Genomic DNA, 26,677 nt, shown 5'->3' on the forward strand with positions numbered 1-26,677 from the left:
TATGTGCACAACATACATATTGTGTGCGCATGACATATGCATTACATATCGTGTGCGCACAACATAGTATCGCATGAGCATGACTCTCATATCACGTGCGAACAACATACACATTTATCGTATGCGCACGACATAGTATTGTGTATGCATTACATACATATTTCATATCATGTGTGCACAACAAACATACCGTGTGCGCACGACATAGTATTGTGTATGCATTACATACATATTTCATATCATGTGTGCACAACAAACATACCGTGTGCGCACGACATAGTATTGTGTATGCATTACATACATATTTCATATCATGTGTGCACAACAAACATACCGTGTGCGCACGACATAGTATTGTGTATGCATTACATACATATTTCATATCATGTGTGCACAACAAACATACCGTGTGCGCACAACATAGTTTTGTGTATGCATTATATACATATTTCATATCATGTGTCCACAACAAACATACCGTGTGCGCACAACATAGTATTGTGTATGCATTACATACATATTTCATATCATGTGTGCACAACAAACATACTTTGTGTGCACAACATAGTATTGTGTATGCATTACATACATATTTCATATCATGTGTGCACAACAAACATACTTTGTGTGCACAACATAGTATTGTGTATGCATTACATACATATTTCATATCATGTGTGCACAACAAACATACCGTGTGCGCACGACATAGTATTGTGTATGCATTACATACATATTTCATATCATGTGTGCACAACAAACATACCGTGTGCGCACGACATAGTATTGTGTATGCATTACATACATATTTCATATCATGTGTGCACAACAAACATACCGTGTGCGCACGACATAGTATTGTGTATGCATTACATACATATTTCATATCATGTGTGCACAACAAACATACCGTGTGCGCACGACATAGTATTGTGTATGCATTACATACATATTTCATATCATGTGTGCACAACAAACATACCGTGTGCGCACAACATAGTTTTGTGTATGCATTACATACATATTTCATATCATGTGTGCACAACAAACATACCGTGTGCGCACAACATAGTTTTGTGTATGCATTACATACATATTTCATTTCATGTGTGCACAACAAACATACTTTGTGTGCACAACATAGTATTGTGTATGCATTGCATACATATTTCATATCATGTGTGCACAACAAACATACCGTGTGCGCACGACATAGTATTGTGTATGCATTACATACATATTTCATATCATGTGTGCACAACAAACATACCGTGTGCGCACGACATAGTATTGTGTATGCATTACATACATATTTCATATCATGTGTGCACAACAAACATACCGTGTGCGCACAACATAGTTTTGTGTATGCATTACATACATATTTCATATCATGTGTGCACAACAAACATACCGTGTGCGCACAACATAGTTTTGTGTATGCATTACATACATATTTCATTTCATGTGTGCACAACAAACATACTTTGTGTGCACAACATAGTATTGTGTATGCATTGCATACATATTTCATATCATGTGTGCACAACAAACATACCGTGTGCGCACAACATAGTTTTGTGTATGCATTACATACATATTTCATATCATGTGTGCACAACAAACATACCGTGTGCGCACAACATAGTTTTGTGTATGCATTACATACATATTTCATTTCATGTGTGCACAACAAACATACTTTGTGTGCACAACATAGTATTGTGTATGCATTGCATACATATTTCATATCATGTGTGCACAACAAACATACCGTGTGCGCACGACATAGTATTGTGTATGCATTACATACATATTTCATATCATGTGTGCACAACAAACATACCGTGTGCGCACGACATAGTATTGTGTATGCATTACATACATATTTCATATCATGTGTGCACAACAAACATACCGTGTGCGCACAACATAGTTTTGTGTATGCATTACATACATATTTCATATCATGTGTGCACAACAAACATACCGTGTGCGCACAACATAGTTTTGTGTATGCATTACATACATATTTCATTTCATGTGTGCACAACAAACATACTTTGTGTGCACAACATAGTATTGTGTATGCATTGCATACATATTTCATATCATGTGTGCACAACAAACATACCGTGTGCGCACGACATAGTATTGTGTATGCATTACATACATATTTCATATCATGTGTGCACAACAAACATACCGTGTGCGCACGACATAGTATTGTGTATGCATTACATACATATTTCATATCATGTGTGCACAACAAACATACCGTGTGCGCACGACATAGTATTGTGTATGCATTACATACATATTTCATATCATGTGTGCACAACAAACATAAAGTGTGCGCACAACATAGTTTTGTGTATGCATTACATACATATTTCATATCATGTGTGCACAACAAACATACCGTGTGCGCACAACATAGTTTTGTGTATGCATTACATACATATTTCATTTCATGTGTGCACAACAAACATACCGTGTGCGCATGACATAGTATCGCATGAGCATGACATGCGTATTACCTATTGTGTGTGCACAACATAGTATCACGTGCAACAAAATAGATATACTTATCATATGTGCACGACATGCGTATTGCGTGCACATGACATAGACATACATATCGCGTGCTCGACATGCGTATTACATGTTTATGTACATATTTGGGTTTTTTTGCACATCAATTTAGGGGCTTGTAAAATTCTAAATCATATTCAAAATCAAATTTATTATCAAAAATCAAATCATAAAATTAAATACATTTTTCTGTGCCTGATTTCAAAATCAAAGCAAAACATTATTGTAAAAACCTGTTTGTATATATATTTTTTAAGTATTGGTATATAGTTTACCCAAAAATTAAAACTTTCATCATTTTAACACAAAAGAAGACCTACTGAAAGAAAAAAACAGCAATTTTTATGTTCCTAAGGATGTAAATGGCAGCTTTTCTGCCAACATTTTTCATAATATCTTGTTTTGTGTTTAACAAAAGAAAGGAATTCATAAAACTGTAGAACCACTTGAGTCTCAGTAGATGGTGAGTAATTTTTCATTCGGGGTGATCTATCCCTTTAACTGCAGTCAGAAAGCAAGGTAACATCTAGATCTCTCTTTCCCCAAGATCATTTACACATTGTACTTCTGAAGTCCTCTTCTTTCACTATGAAAAACTGAACATTATTTACAACAGTAGTCTGGAGCGCAAACCTCTAGTCATATATATCTGTTTCAGGGAGGACGTGCGTGTTGTATTGTTCATCAAAATGTCACTTATGCTTATCCTGGATGCAGCAACCTATATAAAAACCAGCGTCAGCTCACATGTGAGTTTGTCCGCTCGCGCGTCATTATGAGACTAAAAGTTCACACTGCAGGCTGTCATTAACACTTCAAGACAGTTTACTGAGGATGTAAATCAGGGGTGTCCAAACTCCTGGAGGGCCGGTGTCCTGCAATATTTAGTTCCAACCTTAATCAGACACACCTGGGAAAGCTAATCAAGCTCTTACTACACTGTAAAACCCAACAGTCGTTATCAAATGAAATGAGCGTAGTTAACTCAAAATTGACTGAAGGTTAATTCTACTCATTTGAAAAGAGTTTTGAAGTCATTGTTGAAGGTAATGAGTTAAATACCTCATTACTTTAACTTAAATGGAGTAATTTCACAGTACTCGTATAGATTTGTATGACTCAAATGGTTTGAGTTGTCTTAACTTATTGGGTTTTACAGTACTCCGTCGGTTTGAGTTCTCTTCATTTATTGGGTTTTACTGTGCTCAAACTGCTTCAGTTACTCAAATAGATTAAGTTCACAGTACTCATTAGGATTAGTTTTTGAACTTAAATGATTTGTTGCAATTGTTTTCCTCAACTGGTTTGAGTTTCCTTAACTTTTTGGGTTTTACAGGCTTTTTAGAAACAACCATGCAGGTGTGTTGAGCCAAGTTGGAGCTAAAATTTGCAGTACATCTGCCCTCCAGGGCAGAGTTTGGACACCCCTGATGTAGATGAAAAGTAATGATGCTGCAAATAATGTTTAGTTTCTTGCACAAACTAATAATTTTACTTCACAAGACCTCCAAGTACTATCAGCAGCCACATATATTCATTTTGTTATGCCTGTGTGCACATACAGTTGAAGTAAGAATTATTTGCCCCCGTTCCCCCAATTTCTGTTCAACAGAGAGATTTTTTTCAACACATTTCTAAACATAATAGTTTTAATTACTCATTTGCAATAACTGATGAATTTATCTTTGCAATGATGACAGTAAATAATATTTTACTAGATATTTTAAGACACTTCTATACAGCTTAAAGTGACATTTAAAGGCTTAACTGGGTAAACTAGGCAGGTTAGGATAATTAGGCAGGTCACTGTATCGTGATGGTTTGTTCTGTAGATTATCAAAAATATATAGATTAAAGGGGCTAATAATATTGACCGCAAAATGTTTTTAAATAAATTAAAAACTGCTTTTATTCTAGCCTAAATAAAACAAATAAGACTTTCTCCAGAAGAAAAAAATATTATCAGACATACTGTGAAAATTTCCTTGTTCTGTTCAAGATTATTTGGGAAATATTTTAAAAAAATAAAAAATAATTCAAAGAGCGGCTAATAAATCTGACTTCAACTGTATATAAGGTTGTGAAAAATAAGGACACCTTATTAAAATTCATGTTTTTTTTTTCACATATAAAGACGTAAATAAGAACGAAATGGTCCGTGGCACCTCATAAAATTGGAAAGATGAAACTTCAAACTCATGACATGAAATCTCACAATGTTTTTTTTTTTAAGATAAAAGTAAGATAGAAAAAACACAGGTGACAAACTTAGGACACATTATGATTCAGATGAATAGTACCTTTCAGCGTCAGTAACCATTAAAAATTGCTATAATGTTAAATTTGCAGGTAAACAGTGGTGGAAAGAGTACGGACAAATCATACTCAAGTACCATTACTTGTCCAAAACTGTAATGGTAGTAAAAGTATCGGCTGTATAGACCTTTAAAAGGTACTCAAGAGTAGTAAGTATTGCGCTGTAAAGGCTGATGCATCAATTTGTGCATGTGTGTGTGAAAACGTAACATTCTGTCGTGCATTTAGTGATTGTTTAAGGTCATTTGGTGATTTTAGTCATCATACATCCGCCATCTTCTCATCAGTGACATGCAGTCTAAACTGTCTCAGTCATTGCGTGTAATGATTTTGTTATGAGGTTGTTCTGTATAATGTGATTTTCTTTGTGCGATTTGACTAAATGGCAATCACAGAACAGATTATTCAGCGTCTCTACTTCTACTTCTTTACTAGACAATCACCAAAGATGAAAAAAAATAATGAAGAAGTGCTAGCAGGTTAAAGAAGTGGAGTAAAAGTAGTGATCCTGCACTAAAGAAGGGAAAGTTAAAGTAAACATTTTTAAAACTAATTAGTTAAGTATACACTCCCTGGTAAAAACTACTTGATTACAGTAATTTAAGTATTTGTAATTTGTTACTTCACACCACTGCACGCTGCAGCTAAAACATGTTCAAAAAAAGTCTCCTACAATAATGAAATGAGGTAAAGGTGGCTTTATATTGCCACATTTGTTCAGTGAAAACTGACATTCTCCCTATATTGTTTATATTTTGACTTCAAAACAACATTAGCGCTATTTATCTGGCTGTACTTTCGTTGTCAGTGGCTGCTAATATGACTTCACTATTTAGAATTCACAAAGACTTTCCCTGAACTCGGTTGCAGCTGGAAGGGCATCTGCTGTGTAGAATATGTGCTGGATAAGTTGGAGGTTCATTCCGCTGTGGCGACCCCTAATGAAAAAAGGGAATAAATCGAAGGAAAGTTAGAGAAAGAATGAATTTGCTAAGACTGCTTTTCTGCAATGATATTGATGGCATGGATTTTCTGTTGGATTCCCACTCCAGGATGGAGTAACACATTTTATTTTATGTCTTTATGATTATTAATAAAGTTGAATATTTCAGAGCTTAGATCATATGATGACCTCAATGTCATCCCACTTCAGAGTAAAACCTATAATAAATGTGTGTCATTGCTTTTTCTGTATGTCAAATTATTTGTTTCCTTGGGATCTACCCAGCCAGGTCAGAGGTCATGGAGACCTTGAGTGGACCTGGACTATTAAAAAATTAGGAAAAAACTGTTCATATTGTCATTTGCTATTAATAATGTGTAGTGATATTTGCCATTTCAAGTGTTGAATCTTTTAAAGTTAATTCATTTGTATGTAAGCTGTAGAAAAAAGGAAACGGCAATATTATTAAACGTCTTCAGTGCTGATTTTTACAACCATTCAGGTAAGTCTGTATTTCATCCTCTACGTATTTAATTTGATGAGAATGGTGGTATATTTTGCATCATGCTTTGAACAGAATTTTGACACCATACTTCCTTAAACTACCTAAACTTACCATGGCATCACCTTTCTAATCCATTGTACGCGGATCTATTTCATTCACTGTGAATCTGTAATTACAGTCTCTAAATATTCCACCGCTTGTGTAACAGAAACCATAGTTACACTGATCAACCCACAGCACTCGCCATACATTGTTTTTACTTTTGTTGAAAGCACCAACACATGCCTCTGTTCGGCTATGGTTACAGAAGGAAAGTGTACAAAAGCACTTTACATGATCTGTTTGGGAAGAGAGACGCGCAAGTTGTTTACAAACGTGCACAGACGCGCGAGTCGTGCGCGCGCGGCACCGCAGCGGCTCTTTTGTGCGCGGTGATGACGTAGGGCTCGTCTGTAGTAGCGTGAACGCGCGCAGTGGTGCGCTCGCTCAGAGGGGGAGAAAGAGCCGCCGAGGAGGGCAGAAACACAAGAGAGGGGCAAGTCTTTCTACGACAGCACCGCGGCTTGGGAACAAACCAACTGTGTCGGGTCGGCTGGCATGGAGCTGAGCGTTTCCATTCTGAGCCATTTCGAGCCGTCCGCCTAGAGCCGGGGCATTTCGCGCAAGGCCGGGGGCAGTTTTGCTGTTGGTCCCGGGGGTTTGTGGAGCCCGAGTGAATCTGTTGCTAGCAGCGCTCGAATGCTAGTTAGCCCCGCTGCTAAGCAGCTAGCCAACACTGCGAGTCAATTGTGTCGGAGATCTCGGAAATACGTTTAAAAGCGGTCACGTTCACCCGCCGCTCTCGCGATTCGTTTTGCTCGTTGAGTTTCGTCTTTTTCCCCAGCGGGAGGACGCTAATAAGCGGTCGCGCGAGTTTCTATTTCGATTTATTTCCAGCTAAGACTTTTTTTCTTCTCTCTATTAGCTTGTTAGCCGCTCTGGTTGGTTTAGTCCAGCTTGTTAGTAGTGTCTGAGATTTCTACTGTAATAGCTGTCAGCGACATCAGCCCCTTGACGAAAAGCCAGTTTATGTGGACATGAATGATCGTGTTTGGTTGTTTCGAGTGGCAATAGTTTGAGATGCCGCGCATGGGATACTTCATGTTTCCAGGGACGCTCTTATTTTCTTGTTAGTCTGCTTTATGGGAGTGCTAGTGTGCAGCCTTTTGCTGTAGACAACACTGGTTTTTAGCAGGAACCGCACGCGGTGTTTCACCATCGGTCGCGCGTCGTTTGGATGTGGTTCAGCCTCACATTTCAGTCGCACTCTCGTTGTTTGTTTTCTTTTTTTATCTAGTGGCTCGTTCGGCTCCGCGTTTGTATCTGCGCTGTCGGTGGTACATGCTCACTGAGACAGCCCGCTGAAACACGCTTTCATTGGTTTGCGGCGGGGAAACGGAGAGATTCGGCTCAAAAGTATTATGGATGATCAGACCCGAATGCTGGCTAGCATGGGCGGACTCGGCGGACTCTCGCAAGCCGACGTGGGTGACCCCGATTCGGTTCGGAAGCAGCAGTCGCTCGGTCAACCGCAGCAAGACATAGGAGATATCCTCCAGCAGATCATGGCCATCACCGACGAGAGCCTCGACGAAGCCCAGGCGAGGTAAGAAGTGTGGCCGCACTCAGGAAAAAAGCACTCTTTATTTGATGGATTGAGAGGTACTTCATTGAGCTCTCTGAGGGGAATTGATGTGCAACAGCAAATAGACACAATCTGCACACCTCGTTGCGTTATATATAAATAGCTGCGTTTGTGCGGCCGCGTGAAAACCCACTGTGATGAAATAAGCATAAGGTGTAATGCGTTTACTCCTTCAGATATGCACAGTGCAAAATACACTGTTTATTTACCACGTTTGTTTAGGTGCTTTTGGCTCCCTCTTTTTAAGTTGTAAAAAGTTGGCCTTAAGCTGATTGAGGTTACCATATTAATTTGAGGTTTTAATGAAGAAAAGCATCTGCCTAATGAATCTAAATGCACTTGGTAAATGATCTTTTGAGGATTACATAATGCAATCATGTTTTAACCCTCAGGTGCTCCTTTCGTGGCCGCCAAAAATGCTCGATTTTTACCATTTGTTTTGTTCAGTATTTCTTTTTGCATTGTATGCTATGCATTTCTATTGGTTTAGTTATTATCTATTTATTACTCATTAATAGCCTTTATGCATAGACCTGAATATGTAGTTTTCAACTTAGGTTTTTGGAGTACAGACTAAAGTCAGTAAGATTTAGTTTTAGCTTTTCTTCCATTACAATTTTAAGTTAAAAATATGAGTAAAAGCATTTTTTCAGGATAGCCAACGTTTACATTTCAAGAAAGTGTATTTAATCAGTTTTTGTGAGTCCGGTAGTTTTTGATTTAAAAAAAATAAATAAACCATTTACAGGAATTTTGTGTCTACAAATCTTGAGAAAAGCAATCAAACTCAGTAATTTTAGGTTGATACGTTTATAAAGGTGCTCAGGTGCTCCTTTCGTGGCAGCCAAAAATGCCAGATTTAACCAATGGTTTTCTTCAATGTTTTGTTTAAAAGGATTTTATGTTACTTATTTCAGTTTATGTAGGTATTATCTACTTATTTACAGCATTTATGCATAGACCTGGAAATGTTATGTTTTTTGAGTACAGACTTAAGTCATTCAGATTTAGTTGTAGCTTTCACACCATTCCAGTGTTAATTAAGTTAAATTAAATGAATAGAAGCATTTTTGTGCTAGGATTACCCACAATTACATTTCAAGAGTGTTTTTTAACCAGATTTTGTGAGTCCAATGGTTTTTTGATATCAAAATAGAAAGCATTTAAGAATTGTGTGTTTTCACAGCAAAACACATGAATCGAAGCACACGTTTTAAGAAAATCAGTAATTTTAGGTTGCAAATTTATATATATGCCTTTGCCAAGTCCTGGAGGGACTGTTTAAAATACTATTACGGCCTTGTGTGTGTGTGTTTTGATTTTAACGATTTCTGCCAACAAACATCCCTGAATTCCCCTCCTATAATTCCCTTAATATACTCCAAAAATAAACCAAAGACACAAGTATTTTCCCTCCTTTGGCTTTGCTAAATGGGGCCAGAAAGGCTTCAGAGGTCAACCAATATGTTTGTTATCAGGAGCCCATGGGCTCTGTGAAGCCATTTGGTCTTCAGCGAGCGTCTGCCAGATTGAGGCCCCACTAGATAAATGAATTGGATTAATGTGCTACCTCGTCATTAGCATAGATAATCAGCACGCGCTTAATTAAGTCATCGCCGTCAAACAGTGTCAGACTTAACCTCGAGACGAAAACACCCGACAAGTTTGACGACTTTCCCACCTTTTCCTGCAGATTCTCCTCACACACAGCCGGTGTGTGTTTATATATTTATATATATTGACCGCAGTGAAATTGATCTGGCATGGATCGCTAGATTGCGCACTGTGACCTGCGATCTGTTGAAAGGTCAGTGGAGTGGCGGATCCTGGACAAAAGCTGCTTTTTAATGAGGGATCGTATGTGCGTGTATGCCCTGTGATGTGTCATTAGCTTGTGATTTTCCACCAAGCCATTTGACCACCTGGTTCTCTTAATTAATTCACTTCTCTTTTACCCTCCTCCTCCTCCCTGGTGTTCATCCTTTTCATTGTGTGTTGGGCGCAATCAATTCTCCTATAATGTGTGCGCGTGTGCAGCTGTCCACAAATTGAGTTTCTATTAATGAGATGGAGGGTCGCAACACGGCCAACTTATGAACGCCGAGATATTGCCTTTATATCTATAGTGCGTGCGTTGGGTGATTGTGTCGTGTAGTGACTTTGCTGCGCTTGTGCAAGAGACTCATGAATGAATGATGTTGCGAGAGCGTGCTTGTCTGGTTGAAGTGGGTTTTATGGGTATTTGGTGGAAGATCAGCAGTCATTAGGAATGAGGAACTGTTCACCGAAAAATGAATATACTTTTATTGTTTCGTCGAATGCCCTGGCTGCTGGGTGTAAGTAATGAAAGCGATTGGCGGTGCCATCCAGCTCCATAAATGATAAAGTACTAGGTAGTTAAAATGACCGGTGCTATATATTTTTAAGTTTTATGTCAGATGCCTTATGAAGCCGTATGATAACTTTAAGGAAAAGACCAATATCTAAGGTGGTCGAGCGTGTTTTATAATTGAAGACATTCCCGACTGTCAATTTTAAATACAAAAAATTATAAATTGAGTTAATTATACCCTTAAAATAATTTTTTATGTAGCGTAAAATGATTGTACGTTTACCATCCTTAGAACGATGCATTTGGTGTGTTCTCTAAATATCAGTTAAGCGTTAATTTCGTAATACCAAGCTAACAAGTCTTGTTTTTAGGGAAAATCGTTCACTTAATAATAATTCTGCACAATATTGGAAAAATCTGTTATCGCGATATTTTGTTTTTCTGCTATTAATATTGTGATGTAAATATAGATTCACAAGACTGTTGAATGGCACTATTTCTCTAACAGTAGACTAATAGGGAGTCTAGCATAGACATGGTACGATAACCGTTTTTAAGGAATACTGCAGTTCGGAAAAGTCAAGGTTTTAAAACCGACAATTTTCTGCTTTACTGTTTCTAAGGTATAAGTAAGATTTTTTTTATTTACTGTTTTTTTAGGACAACAGCAATATCACCAGCAGAAAATCTCTCCAAAGATGCCGTTTTAAGTTGTAAAAACATCTGTGTTTTTGAAATTAATGACGACATCAGCCAGAAGTCAATAGTTTATTTTAATTATTAAGTCTGACATGTTTGCAGTTAAATTGTTTTTTTTTTTTTTAAATGTTTCCCAAATTAAAATGTATTGTGTACAAAAGGGGAAAAAGTTTTTGTTTTTTACCCAGACATTTATAAAGAATAATTTTTAGAGCAGTGATCTCAATACCGTAATACCGGACATCGTGATATTTATATCCAAGGTTATCATACCATCAGAATCTTATACTGGCCCATGCCTAGTCTAACAGTATTCATGTACAGAAATTATATAATCACAATGCAAAAAAATGCTTTCTTACTTTGCTTTGTCTTATTTCTAGTCTAAATATCAAAAAATAAATATCGAAAACTTCGATCAAGTTAAAATATTGTTTGGTTTTAAAATTCAGATGAAATAAGGCAAAATTAAGAGTAGAACAATAAGTGAAATAATCTTGTTTGAGCTTTGTAATGTTAATATTTGGACTGAAACATGACAACTGTGAACTGGTCAACTGTGATCCAGACTTAACATTGCATATCTTTGCAATATGGCTATTGCAGATGGGCACATTGTGATGCTAAAACAATATATTGTGCAGCCCTACTTAATGAATATGTTAATTTTCAACTTAAAACAGTGTTTTGGCCACTCATTTACATGACAGCAGCAGTTTGAGGATGGGTCTCTTATGGTTTTAAAGTTTTTCTGAAACGTACCGTTTAAGTGTGTACTATAGCACTTCTGTATTCCAGATTCACAGCACTTGACAAGCAAACAACAATGCGTAGCTGTTACACTACCATGTTTTGTGTGTTGTCTTTATTTACATGACAACCGTGTTTTAGGTACTGAAAATGCATACGATTAAAAGTTTTGACATCATGTTCATGTTTTTTTTTTTTTGAATGTGGTGATATCTTGTGCATGAGTGGTACACGTTGAGTAAGTGGACGTGCACTAAGTGTTGGTTTTAATGCCAAGCACAATTAAACAAACAACAATGGCGGAGTACATTGTAGTGTTGTTGCTGCTCATGAGTTGGGCCAGACAGAATCTGCGGACATTTTTTGCTTATTCCGCAGTGAATTTTGTAAAAGAAAATCTGCAGATTTATGTGGAATTATTTTGAGAGTATCGTAACAACAAACTTAATATATGAAGAAAAAAATCAAACATCTTAACTTTTATTTTGTTTACAATGCAAATCCATCTAAATCCGCCTATTTGGTAAACAAAGCATGTTTCTCGTATAATATGTTTACTGAAAGACAAAAAATATAACTTTACAAACTGTATTGTAAATACATGAAATAAACACTGTCATATTAGTCAGTATTATCACTGAAGTTAAAAACTGAATAAATACAAATTTACACAAGAAAATAAATAGACTCATTGATAGGCTAAAAATCTGTGGATTACTGCGCATGTGGATTTCATGTGCAGGCTCATGAGTTTGTAATGTGTCTTCAGTAAAGTGTGGATTTGCTGATTCAATAATACAACCAACAGTTGAGATGCATCATAAACACACATTTCATTTTAAATACAGTGGATGCTAAGCTGCCACAGGCACATCGTCACTTTCAAGTGACATCGTCAAATACTGGGCCGAAATGTATAATACAGAATTTTCAATATTTTACTGGCGGTTTTAAAAAAACGTTGTTGTTAAACTTTGAAACATAAGGGACAAAACAAAACAGTTTTTTTTAATCTAAAAATAGCCTAAGACTGTATGTGCGTAAATGCAAATTGTTTCTTCACAATGTGACAGTGCCATCTACTGGCCTGGTGGTGCATAATACAGCATTTGTAAAACATTTTTAAGATGCAAAGGATTTTTTTATTGTGCATTGCTGTGTAAACTTGCCTTTAAAATGTGGAATAACTTTACTTTAAAGGTTACATAATGCAGACTTGAGGAAATCCAGAAAGTGCTGTCACAGTTTGACATCGACAAAACAGTATAACAAAACTCCTTCATTCGAACAAATTTGAAGGCAAAAAATTTGAAGTCAATGTAATTTTTGATGTGAGAATAATACCAAACAATAAAGCAAAAATTTTTTTTTAATCAGTCGAGTAAATCACTATTACAATAAACTAAACCTTTTATTACCTTTTACAGTGCAAAATAATCCCTCATTGTAGCTCTCAAATCTTATTTAAAAACCTGCCATCTTCAAACATGCATGAAGATTTGTCACAGCATGTGTCATGTTAATGATTCCAAACACTGTCGGTTCTTGTGTCTCATCATGATACAGATCATGATATGGCAAGTTTGAATCTACAGATGTGAAGTACAATTGAGAGCTGGAGAAAAGGGGAAAGACGTATGATAAAGGGTGAACAGAGCATCTCATTAACGCGATGCTAAACAACTGAATGAATTTTCATTTTTGGGTGAACTCTTCCTTTAAGGATATTACCAGAAATAGTTGGTGATGGGCGTAAATGGATTTTCTCTTTAGCTATTGTTTCTCTGTCACCGATATCTTACAGATTTTCTTGAGTATAAGCACTTGCCGCCTTCAGTTATGAGGCAAAAAAAGCCCTTCGGTGCTTCTGCACAGACCTGAAATAGTTCAGATACCTGAGAGAAATATGCATTATTATTTTGTCAAGTGTGGGATGGTTTTAGGGCAGATGAGGCAGCTTCATTTGCAGAGAAGAGAGCTTGACTCCACTTCAGAGGGATTCTACCTAGTGTGGTCAGCATTCCTGGACTCACAATGCATTTTTTCTCTGTCCCTTTTAAACAGATTCCCTTAATTTGATACTAATGAAATATGCACAGTTGTGGTATCTCATTAAATGGATTTGTGGCTCATCATAATGCCTCTTAAATTAATTAGTATAATGTGTCCCAAACCTGCATTATTTGCTGAGTGGAGGCATGTGCTTCGCTCAAGAGCGCAATAAGACCTGGTACTGGCGGTTAAAAACAAACAAATGAAACGCACAAGACTTCTTAACTTGCTTTGGTCTGTTGTTGTCCCTTGCAGTAGTTGGCATATAAGGTCATTCAAAGTATACTGATTTCATCCATTCAAAAATGCTTCCAGTTAAAAGCAATGTGTGCTTATGTGCTTGATCATTTATTCATCATTTTCTTTTCACACTGACTCTTTAGCTTGCCTTTTATTTAAAAAAATAAATAAATTCAACTGATTTCATTCTCATATGCCACGGTACTTGATTTTCTGTTTTGTTCTCTTGATCTGCATTATTTACTGTGGGGGTCTCTAGTCCCCAGTGTTGAGGGGTGGATGTGGTGGGATGTCATTGGGACGGTGGGGGCAGATGCCAGCACTGCCCTCAGCCTCTCACCCTGTTGCCCTGTGTCCAGATGCTGGCCAGAGGAGGCACCGGCGCAGTGGACCCCACAGAGGGAGGGGGAGCTGGGGGGGAGCACAGCAGGGTGTGCCCTGCCGCTCAACTTCCAGCACAGGTCAGTACAGGAGCGCATGAGCACCCCCCCCCTCCTCTTCTCTCCCCCATCATCCCCTCCATGCTGATGACAAAGAGAAAAATACAGTTCAGTCTTTTAAAGACCTGAGCGGGGCTAAACTAATATTACCATCTTCGAATGTGCAATTCTTCTTAAAAGAACCAAACTCAGACCACTTTGAATGAAGCAAAATGCAAAGCAAGTTGAGAAAGAACCGCCGTTTGCATTCACATTCATAGAATTGGGCTTTAATTTGGGTCAGTTGTAGCAAAGTCTTGTGGTCAAATACCGCTTTTAGTTGTTCATTTTTAATGGAGATTTATTTCAGTAGTTTTTAACTGTTTTTGGTTATCAAAAACATTGTTCGTAGTATAAATTCCTCATTTAATTACTATAAACTAATTTTTTAAATAAGAGCAGCTCTGTTGTAACTTAAACCTTAATTTTCAATATTAGTGTGCATTTTACAGTAGTTTTGAAACATGCCCCCAATTATCTTTAAAGATAATAAACATAAGCAACTTGAATTTTCCTTTGTTTGATTGCATGCCATCATTCTCTTTGTTTAGTAGCCTATATTGGCCAGTTATTATTTGTGGTATGTGTTTAGTTGTGTTTGAGAAGGTAAAGTGAACATGGAGTGTTTTTCTGTTTATAAGTGATGCACTTAAAGTAATCACTTCTTCAGATAGTCTTGATTAGTTACATGACTCCCAGACTCTCGACCAACCACCACATGAATATTTTAGTCTTACAATTAACTGAAACTCTTTGCCCTTTTCATAAACACCCTAGTAAAAGTTTACATTACGTCTTTTCATGATCATCCATCTATAGACTCAAGTTTAGTTTTCTCTTTGTGATGTCTGTTGTCAGTTTTTGATGTTTTTTTTTTTGTAATTGTGCTTGTCGCAATAATTTTCAAGCATAAAGAAATGACCTACATGAACGCCATCTCATTACTTGAAATGTTTGTTCCTCTTGCATTGAATGCTACATACCTGAAATATCTGGGTGTGAACGCGTCAAAGCCAACAAAGGACATTTTAAGCATCAAATGAAGTCTTAGCTAGGATTTTGCTCTAACTCACGTTGGATGATACTCGAGCCAGTTGGAAAGTAGGCAATATGACAAAACAAGCTAAGTAATCAACAGTAACCAGTTCAGCATTGCCCAAGCTAGTGCTGTTGCCCATTTCCAACAAAATTACCCAACGCATTGCACTGTGTGTCATCAGCTTAAGGCCTCATCCACAAAAAACAATCTGTTTTTTTTGGGATTTCCCATGTTATATGTTTGCCTCGAGCGAAAGAGGAGCAATCTAACAGTGTTAAGTTGCGGCCAACTGCAATATTAGGCAGTTAAGTGTTGTGGTGTTCAGTTTAGTCCTTTTTTTAAAAGATTATTCAGGCTTTTGCAGCAGCCTGTAGCAATAGTAAACACCTTTCGCGTATTTGGAAGTGACGGTGTGTTTTTGAATTGTGGCATTATCGCTTTGCATGCTCAGGTGGCATGTTAATCCCAGCTGTTAGCTGAACCGCTTTAACGAGTACACCTCGATTATTGGCATTTGTTACGGGTTAACAATGCTCCTGGAAAGCATGCTTCATCTGCTCTCTAATACAGTAGCTCTAAAATCTGGCTGTGTGTAGATAAGCTTCCTATGCATCAGAGCTTACAGAGCCTGGAAATAAAGTTTGCTGATGGGAGACTGCCCTGAAATGATCGATGATTGGGTTTAGCACATATGATTCTGGCTTTGAGAAGAATGTTTCCACAGCAAGACGGAGGGTCCTCGCTTGTTTTGATATTCTCCAGACCTGCTCAATAAATTAAGCACGTTCGGGGTGTAAAAAGGGCTGGATAATACCATTAAAAGGTGGAATGCTTTTCCCTGAAGACAAATGATGACCATGTGTCAGTTACTCATTTAGCTGGAGTGAGCTGAGACCGCTGCTGTGTCTTCTCAATCTACAGACACTGAGCTTTTTTTAAAGACTCTTAGTCTTAGTGTGTCCATTACATCTTGATTGATTCCTGAGGAGATGTTTGCACCTGTGATTGTAATCATATCCAGCGGTGAATGTTAAAGGTTGTTGGTGTGTCTTCGGTAACCTTAAATCCCCTGCTTGGTTTAAAGACGATTGATGAATTGTAGAGCGGTGGTGAAAAAAACGTTTATAAAAACAATTCTATTTATTTACATATAATTCAAAATGCATCATTTATTTAGAATCGATTCTGAGCTGGGGCATTATGGTGGCGCAGTGGGTAACACGATCGCCTCACAGCAAGAAGGTCGCTGGTTTCTTGCCTTGGCTGGGTCAGTTGGCCTTTCTGTGTGGAGTTTGCATGTTCTCCCCGTGTGTTTCCTCCGGGTGCCCTGGTTTCCCCCACAGTCCAAAGAAGTGGTACAGGTGTATTGAATAAGCTGAATTGGCCATAGTGTATGGGTGTTTCCCAATGTTTGGTTGTGGCCTGAAGGGTATCTGCTGCGTAAAACCTGCTGGATAAGTTGGAAGCTCATTCTGCTGTGGCGACCCCTGATTAATAAAGGGAATAAGTTGAAAAGTAAATGAAATAATGATTCTGAGCTTAGATTTTATAACTAGGCTAAGGCTAGTTTTTTTACCATATATTCACAATATTAATTCGAACCCTGCTCAAGATGATGAACACTCTTGTAATTTGTTTAAATCTTTCTTAGCTTTTTAGAAGTTACCATTTGTAACCCTAACCTAAGGTTTAAGTGGTGATTGTAAGGAATTAGATGCAAGGAGAGTACAGCTGTTTGTAAAGCATAGGGTGGCATCTGCTTTTAGCTCTAATGTGTACTTTAAGTGCAGCTGTATGAACATGATGTGCTTAAAATATTTTGGAAAGATTTTGCTAAACAAACTTGTCTCAAGAATCTGCCAGAAGTGACCATCCTATTTTCATAGTTGGCAATGTCAGTGTTTGTCTTTTACTGTGTTGTTGATTTGGTTAAGTACTAGCGCATGAATATAAGCTAAATAGTAGTAAATAAATAAGTTTGTCCTTATTCAGGCCACCAAATCACTTGTGTAAATGAATGGCCAAAATGCACAACCTGTTTAGGTGTAACTATGTCAGGTAAACTTTCAAAGCAATCATTAGCAGCTTTTTTTAAAAAGGAGACATTCAATTTACTAGTTAGAAAACTGAGCATTCGTATTTGGAGAACTGAGTGCTACATGATTTTAGCTTCATGCAATGTGTATTCGGAAATACTCGTTTCAAATAAAATCCAAATGTACATTTTTTTTTTTTTTAAATCAAACATTTGTGTACGTTTTTTTTCTGATTGTGGCAGAAAATCACCAGTAGTGATTGAAAATATTTAATTACTAATATTAGCAGTCTACACATCCAAACGTGTAACGTAGATATCTACTAGTCTAGTCCCCTTCATCCTTCAGAGCCAACCCACAAGATGAGAAACTTTGCAAATTGCATTGGGCACGTCTTTTGTTGGAGCATTACTTGTGCCATGGCCTCATTTGAATCAATGCTTCAGTCAATCCGGCACTGAAATAACACACACATGCAAAATCCGTGGATAAATGGCCCTGAATATCCTTCCGCGTGCTTATTTCTCATTGACAAGGCCTTTGGTAGATTTCAAAACTGACAGGAGGGCACTTTGTTAATTGGGCGCAGTGTTCGACAGATGCCAATAAGCTTAAATTGGGCAAATAGCGGTCGATGTGTTGGTCTTTGAGCATTTGCGTTGCATTACAAGAGTCTTTCTAACACATACCCTCTCTCTCTGTCTCTTGCAGAAAACACGCACTGAACTGCCACAGGTTGAAGCCAGCTCTCTTCAGTGTTTTATGCGAGATCAAAGAAAAAACTGGTAAGTCGTTCACTTACTCCACCAATGCAGAATTTCTTCTCTGCAGGTTTGTGTCTTCAAGCCGCACTCCCACATTTTGACTAGATCTCTTTCATTACTCTGTATTGATTCTGCATTGACCATATGCAGAGACGGGTGTTTAATAATCATCAGGCTGAATTTATTGCATCGCTGTAGTCCTTTATTTATTTTTTTAAGCGTTCCCGAGGCATTTCCAGGTGTCTTATTGTATCGCCCACCGCAATCGTTAAGTGTCATAGCAATGGATCGGATGTTTACACTGCGTGAAATCTCACTTGAATGCATTTCAGAGCTTTGAACTAGCAACAGGTGCGTCAGCTTCAGTCTCATCGTTGGTTTATACCACGCTCTTCTCATTGCAAACCCAATGCACGCCAACATGGTCCAAACAGGTAACGGCTCCCGCATCTTAACTGCAAGATTCACTGTGGTCAGTTTTTCTGGCAGATCCGCAGCTTTCTCCCCTCAAACGAGCGGCTGACAAATGATTAAATATTTATGGAGGTGTTGGCGTTGTCTTTGTGCCATGGTTTCTCTCGTTTCTTTCCTGTCATATCCTGCAGCTTGAATCCATCTCAGGTTCTGTAACAAGCATGCTCATGTGGAATTACAGTGCAAAAATGATGTGCAGCGGTCTGTTTGTGGCAATCTGTCAATAACCCAGTCTTACTTTCCTATAATTGGATGCAAGTAAAGGGTAGGCTAGAGGAATGGGTATCGGGGGTTGTCCCTGTTGCCAAGGCAACCTGCTGTCTTATTTACCTAATGTCATTCACTTTGATTTTCACATTTAGCCTGCCAGTGGAGAAAGGGCCGGGGAGAAATGCAGCACTAAATGGAAGGTGTTGTCGACAGTGCAGACAGGCGAAGTTAATGGTCAGAATTTTTCCATACATCACTTCGCTTATCGCCAAACTTAATCTACAATCCCTGTTTTTCCCCTCAAGTCTTTGACGTAAATGAGCTGATTTACTAGATGACACGAGTGAGGCCATTACTGTCTGATTTGAGCCTCAGCTTTTGCTGTTAAGGCCTGTTTACACCAAATTCATTGCGTCTGAGGTATTAAAAACACAAAATATCTAAAATATAAATATACCCAATATATTTCTAAATGTATTTCTTTTTGTCAATGTAAAATTCATTGTACTAATGTAATTTTCTTTAAATATCAAGCATTTCAATTGACATTGGTGAAAATGTCAAAAATATGTAATATTTTACCATCATATTCTGACCTTTGCGTAGTAAAATATATGCAGGTTGTATTAAATTAGATTATATTTTAAATATACAGCGCAGGAATTTTAATAAACGGCAAAAATTTAAAGACTAAACTCACTGTGGTGGTTAAATAAAGTTAAACTTATGTTTTTATGTTATCGCATTTACATGTCATATTTGGGCACTTAAGTGATGTATGAGATTAAGATTAATTAAGAATAAGATATAAGATTAAGTAAGAATAGGGTGTGTTTTTATTGGAGCTAAATTCAATTAAATATGAGAATGCAAACTGCTGTTTGACCAAACCAAAAATGTTTCAGTCCATTTGAAAAATTAAGGATATTTGAATGTTGTGGTAATTTGTTTTTCTGCAACAAATATTAGATGACTGACTGACTTGAATAGCTCTACGTAGAAATAAATCCTTTTAGATAGATTTGAGTATTTTTAAGGGGAGCACATCGATAAAATAAAACAATAACAAAAATAGATATTAAAATACAACCGTACAAATACACAAGTAGAAATGCACAATATATTGTTTCAGCATCGATATCGCAATGTGTGTATCCGCAATAGTTACATTGCAATATATGCGATGTTGAGTTTGTATTATAGTTAACTAGGAGCTACAGAATTTTATTTAATTGCTGTATTTAATCAATTAAATTAAATTCAAATAATTTTTATTAATCAAAAAAAGTTTATTTTTAACATTTTGTCTTGTTTCTAGTGCAGATATTTACATTTCAAAGCAAAAACAAGATTATTTTACTTACCCCACTGGCTGATCATCTTAATTGTTTCAAGGAAAAACTCTTAATTTTGCCTTTTAAATGTCATCTAAATAGGGAAAAGTAATTAAAAACGGCATTCAGAATCTATAATCAATCTAATTTTCCAGGTAAAGTTTTTTCAATACTTTTTCTATAATTTATACCTATGCTATTATGATTTATACTTTTCTGATGTTATACTTATGCTACGCGCATGCGTACAGTCCAGCGCAGCCTTTACATGCCTGCGCACCTCTCAAAAAATGTAACTACACGTCACAACAGCATGTAACAAGCTTTTTGATTGGTTGGTTTGGTGGTGGTGACAAGGGTGGGCGGCGCAGAGACTACTTACTTAACTTTCAATTGTTCAGAGTTGATGTTAAATAAATAATTATAGATAGTAGGTCGTGTGTGTTTACTTCAATTATTTTAAAATCAAGCAATGCACCCTACATTCAAAAGTCCCTCACTTTTAATATGTTAACATTTACCGTACAAAACTTGAACTATGTAGACAAAAATGTAAAATAAATAGGTAACATAATTGTTCATGAATTCTAATCAAGTTAAAATGTTCAATTAATCAAGGTTTTGATTTCAGGCCAAATTAGCCAGCCCTTCTTCTGAAGTTGAAAACAAAACAATATGTTTACAATCTTTACGATCTACAAATATTTAGATATTTGGATTGGAACAAGACAAAGCAAAGTAGGAAAAGCATTTTTTGCATTGTGATTATTCCATTTCTGTACGTAAAACTGTTAGACTCCTCAGAAAACCAGCAAATAGTGGCATTGAAACTATCTTGTAAATCTGTATTTTGCAATATTTAAATTGCAAAATAAAAAAATATTGCAACATCAGATTTTCCCAATATCGTGCAACCCTAATACAAAGACACAAATTAAATAAAAAATGCTTTGTAATTTACCACATTGTTTAATGAAATTTAAAATAACACTTCAGTGTATAAATTTACTTGCCCTCAGCTATATTTTACTTTTTAAAAAGTGTGTATTACTTAAAATATATTTTGAAAATCTGTTAAAAACAAAATATATATCTATTTTTTTATAATTATTTTTTAGGATGTTTTTACCTTTTATGATAGGACAGTAGAGATTTCAGACAGGAAAGCATTGGGAGTAGAGAGGGGGGTAGGATCAGCAAAGGACCTCAAACCAGGATTCGAACTCGGGTCGCCGTGAGCGCGTCACTGCTATATGTCAGCGCACAGTACCACTAGGCTATTTGCGCCAACATATATTTTTAAAGGAAAGCTGGAAACCTGTAGTCATTGACTGTAATAGTAGGAAAACAAAATACAATTTAAATAGATGATTACATGTTTTCCAGCTTTCTTCAAAATATATGTGTTGTATTTATGTTCAACAGAATCATTGAACTCTTAAAGATTTGAATCAACTTGAGGATGAGTCATTTTTGGCTAAACTAACCCTCTTATTCTTACCTAAAGCTACACATGTTATTATTTCTAGTGCTCAAATGCTTTGAATTGTCTTGAAATGCTCACACAGTCACCCATCATTCAATCTGCTATGGTTAAACTCAGCAGCGACTCCACAAATCTCATGTGTTCTGAACTGTGGCTCCTGGTCCACTATAATCCCAACTCAACATGGCCGATCCACACATTGCAAATGTTTCAAATGCACACATTGCAATGTATCAACGCCGAAAGGATATATATGCAGCCCTAGAAATTTGTATTCAGGATTGGTGGTGTGGTCTTAATTTATTTTTTTGTAGTATTATGGTCGGTCTTGGGTGACTCAATCACATATTCTTTTAAACTCTTATCTATAGTGTTGAGTTTTCAATGACACCTAAATATTTCAAAACTCAATCTAGCATTTGAATAAAAGTGGCATCCTGTCAAAGTACATTGTTTCATTCCTCATACAAGGGATTTCATAGAAAGGTGTTGTTTTGCTTGAATATCAAGTCTGGCTTTGTCTGAACAGGCCTCAGCCCTGAGTGGCGGATGGTGTCCATCATGGTGATGTGCGTGTGTGTGTATATACACAGTCAAGCCTGAAATTTTTCATACCTCTGGCAAATTCTGCCGAAGTATTAGTTCAGATACAAAACCAGATTTTTTTTTCCCCACAATGATGGCTCTTGTACGTAGTCTCATTTCCTATAAAAAAAAAACTTGCTGGTGGAATAAAATTATTTATTAAACATTAAATTAAAATCTGAATTTTCTAAATAATTTCAGGCTTGACTTTATTAAGGATGTCACAAAGCTCAATATAATTTTGAATTGTTTGATGCGACCTCCACGGTTCAATTAACGTACGAAAATTGCATTTTATTTAGTTTTGCATTTAAGTTAAATTATTTTAGCTTTTTCCCCATTTCCTTTAATTATTCTCTGAACTGGCTTTGTGCTTGTTAGAACGTATGCCCATATGCAATGTGAGCGATTTCTGTTTAAACTAAATTCATAAGCTTTTATTATTTAAACATTGAACCTCAAAGTGTAAAGAGAACTTGGGATCTGAGAAGTGCCCTCATCTGAACAGGTTTGAAAGTGGCGACTAGGTATGGGACGAGAACAGGTTTCGAGGTTTGCCATGGTTTAAGTCTAGGTTTTAATACAGCTAAAATGGTAAACCATTCCCAAGGTATATGTAAGTGTTGTTTTTTTGTGTTGTAAAGAAATGAAGACAGCTGAACTATTTAGCCTGACATGTTTACGGCTACAAAATACTATAAATATTTCTTAAAATAAAATACATTGTGTGAAATAGGGAAATATATTGTGTTTTTTTACCCAGACATTTAGTAAGCGCTAATAAAGCAGTGATCACAATACCATGGTATTTTTGTCTAAGTTCATCATACCGTCAGAATCTTATACATAGTGAAATGCAAAAAAAGTCTTGTTTCTCAATGGTAAAACTTAATTATGACCAATATGACCTAATGAGTATTCAATCAGTTAGATTGGGCTTTAGAACGTAAACATTAAAGAAATTGTTGCCTGTAACATTGCAGTGTGCTGGAACTGTGGATTCATCTATAGCCAACTGTTTTTAATATTAATCAAACAACAAAAGATAATGAAATAACTCCCTGTTGACTGAGTAACTATTATGCAATAATTGTTAATCTTTATTTAATTTATACAGTGAAGTTTATATACAGTATGCAGTGTTATATTTGAATATTATTCAGTTTCTGTGCCTAAAAATCACTGTTAGATATGTGAAAAACCGTTATTATTTTAGTAGTATCTTCATTATGTTGTGTTTATTTGTGCTTATGCTTATTGGGATTGTTTTTATGTTTTTGTTCGACAATAGCTAAGATGTTTCCATCTAAAATGTGAATTAACTTTATGCGTAAAACTGGATTATTGCATAAAAGACATGCAAATAAAGCAGCGTTTCTATCCAATGAGTCAAAGAGAACAAAATCGTCACCTCCTGATTAACATGCGCCAAAAATCTACAGTAAAAACGGAATTTGCTGTGGTAGAAGAAGCTGACATAAATGTGAGGTGGCGTTTGAAGGTGTGAGACACTGAGCACAGACGCTCTTTATTCTGTAGGTGATTAATAATATAATAACACTAATACTGAAATTAAGGCATTTTAGAATGACCAAAGCAACATTTTAGATGTTTTACAATGTGCTCAGCCTTCTGGTTTGTCCATTCACACAAAGTTTTATCATCACATGATCTCTTATAACAAAATCATATGACTTTTTTTTTTTTTTTATGCACATCCTGGATTTTGTTCAGTGAATGTGTTTGCATCATGGTTTAGTTGCATGTTTCATTACTGAATAAAGGTTCAGTTATGCTCAGTTATGTGCATATGTTTTTAATGCGCAGTTTCAAAATTATCTGCATAAAAACAGATGGATGGAAAGCTAGTGTCTAGTGTCCGATGATTCGAACCGTACCATGATAAATCTTTATTGTTGCATTTTTGATAACTCGCCCTAAACTATGGCATTGGTATTAGTTAATAGCTAAATGTAAATGTATGTTTATGCAGTCATAAAGTAAATAGCATATGTAAACCTTTTTAATGTCATTGTTTAGATTTTAGATTTGTTTCATTTGAATTGTGTTGCACACTGACGCGAATACTCTTGAATTCACAAATTTTCATTGCGTATCAAATCACAATATCAGTGAGAAAAACACTATCCTTGTTTAAACGCACAACCCTTTTTTGACCTTTTATAACGCAGTTTTATTCAAGATTGGGAAACATAAACATCCTAACAAACAACGCAAACATAGATCTGTTTGAAGTAGTTTTCCAACTGCAAGTAATAATACTTTTAATTGACTAAAAATTTACATAAAGTAATCCAATTGCTGGGATCCATATATATACACATACATACATGCATACATACATGCATACATACATACATACATACATACATACATACATACATACATACATGCATACATACATGCATACATACATACATACATACATACAAACATACATACATACATACATACATACATACATACATACATGCATACATGCATACATGCATACATGCATACATACATACATACATACATACATACATACATACATACATACATACATACATACAAACATTCATACAAACATGGATAGATGCATGCATACATATACACCTGCCTCTCTCTAAGACTCCCTGCAGCTTTTATCTCCTGCCTCTGGAATGTGAATTAAAGAAGGCAGCCTCCTCTACTGCACATGATTGTAGTGCTGATCAGTAGTCTTTACATCTGTTTTCCACAGTCTCAGTGTGTCTGCCTGTGTCTCGCTCTCTCTCTCCTGCATGGAACAGCAGGGATAAAAGCGAGCTGGAGCTCAGGCCTTTCCCTGCCGCTGCGGTCTTGTCCTCTCCTCCTCCTCCTCCCTCCTGATGCCTTGCTTCCATTCTTGAAAGAGAAGTCTTGCTCTGAACTCGGGGCTTTGATATGGTAATGGAGGTGGAGGGGAGGGTTAGGGAAGAGTGGGGGAGGGGCATTGAATTCCTCCGAGTGCTGCTGCAGTTGGGAAGATTGTTTTTTATTGTTAAGGAAATGTTCTGCTCAAATGCAAGTCACTATAACACCCCCCTCCCTGCATCATCCCCATCTGTTTAACATGAACTTCATGTGCGTGAAATGTAAGATTTGTTCATTAATCTCCTTAGAAACAAATTAAGAGAGAAATGAGGTTTCCGAGGCGATTGTCTCTTCGGTCTTGACCCCCTCCCCCATCGACTTAAAATGGTTGCAGCAAGTTGATTCTCACCCTCTTCAGCAACCCTGACTTTTTGTTCTGGCTGCCCAGCTCATCGCAGAGGTCACATGCCTTTTGTGCTGGCTGTTTTTACAGGTTTTTGAATTGTAAATGAAGCTCGGCCAATATTACTACTATTATTTTGGGCAGTTGGTTAAAAAACATGAACATGATCTCCCTCCTTTATTGTCATCTGGATATTAGATTGAAATAGATGCACAGTAAAAGTTTATCTCCAGAGACTACGGTAGATGTCCTTGAGTGGAACAAGTACTGCTTGGATCAAGTTAAAGGGATAGTTCACTTTAAAATTTTGAAGTTTGTCCTTTACTTGCCCTTTTCTTGTTTCAAACCTAAAGTTTACCAAACCTGGGTTTTCAGAAAAGATATTTTGAAGAAAGCTAAAAATCTGTAACCACTGACTTCCGTAGTATTTGTTTTTCCTACTATGGAAGTCGGTGCCTTTCAACTTTTTTCGAAGTATATTCTTTTGTGTTCAACAGAAAAAGGAAGCTTGTATGTTTGTAACCACTTGTGAGTAAATGGTGAGTAAATGGTAATTTTGGTGTTAACTATCTCTTTTAATGTAGATAATATCAACATGTTCTCAAACCTCAGGAGAATATTAAAGCATTTTAAAGTTCTGGCTAATGTTCGACCTTAGGTTTTCACTCAAGTGAATTTTTTTTAGACTTTTATTAAATCAGAATAGTATTTTTTTAAGCGCATACTTACACTAGGTACAGTTGCCTTGAACTGCGCTAAAGTGCGATTGGCCCCCCTCCTCTCTTCCCCGGCGGTCTGCACTCACACTGCATTTTGCCTTCCGAGCCTGAGCACGCTTGCGTCGTCTGATGCAATTGTTCAGTTTAACAGGTAGAGAAGCGTTCTTGCTCAGCATAGTGGAGATTGCTTTAGA

The 26,677-nt window shown here is 36.7% G+C and overlaps 1 protein-coding gene across 1 annotated transcript in view; it reads left to right on the plus strand.

Moving 5' to 3' along the window:
• Window positions 1-6,891: 6,891 nt before the first annotated feature.
• The window catches only part of pbx4 (pre-B-cell leukemia transcription factor 4), a gene marked incomplete at its 5' end in the record, with an annotated part of 73,358 nt that continues 53,572 nt past the window's right edge, over window positions 6,892-26,677 (plus strand). Inside the window, 2 exon segments of the mRNA NM_131447.1 lie at window positions 6,892-8,004; window positions 18,382-18,455. Coding sequence (NP_571522.1) covers window positions 7,820-8,004; window positions 18,382-18,455 — 259 coding nt within the window.

This window comes from Danio rerio, chromosome 3, assembly GCF_052040795.2.
Source record: "Danio rerio strain M-AB ecotype USA chromosome 3, GRCz13ab, whole genome shotgun sequence".
Classification (NCBI taxonomy): Eukaryota; Metazoa; Chordata; class Actinopteri; order Cypriniformes; family Danionidae; genus Danio; species Danio rerio.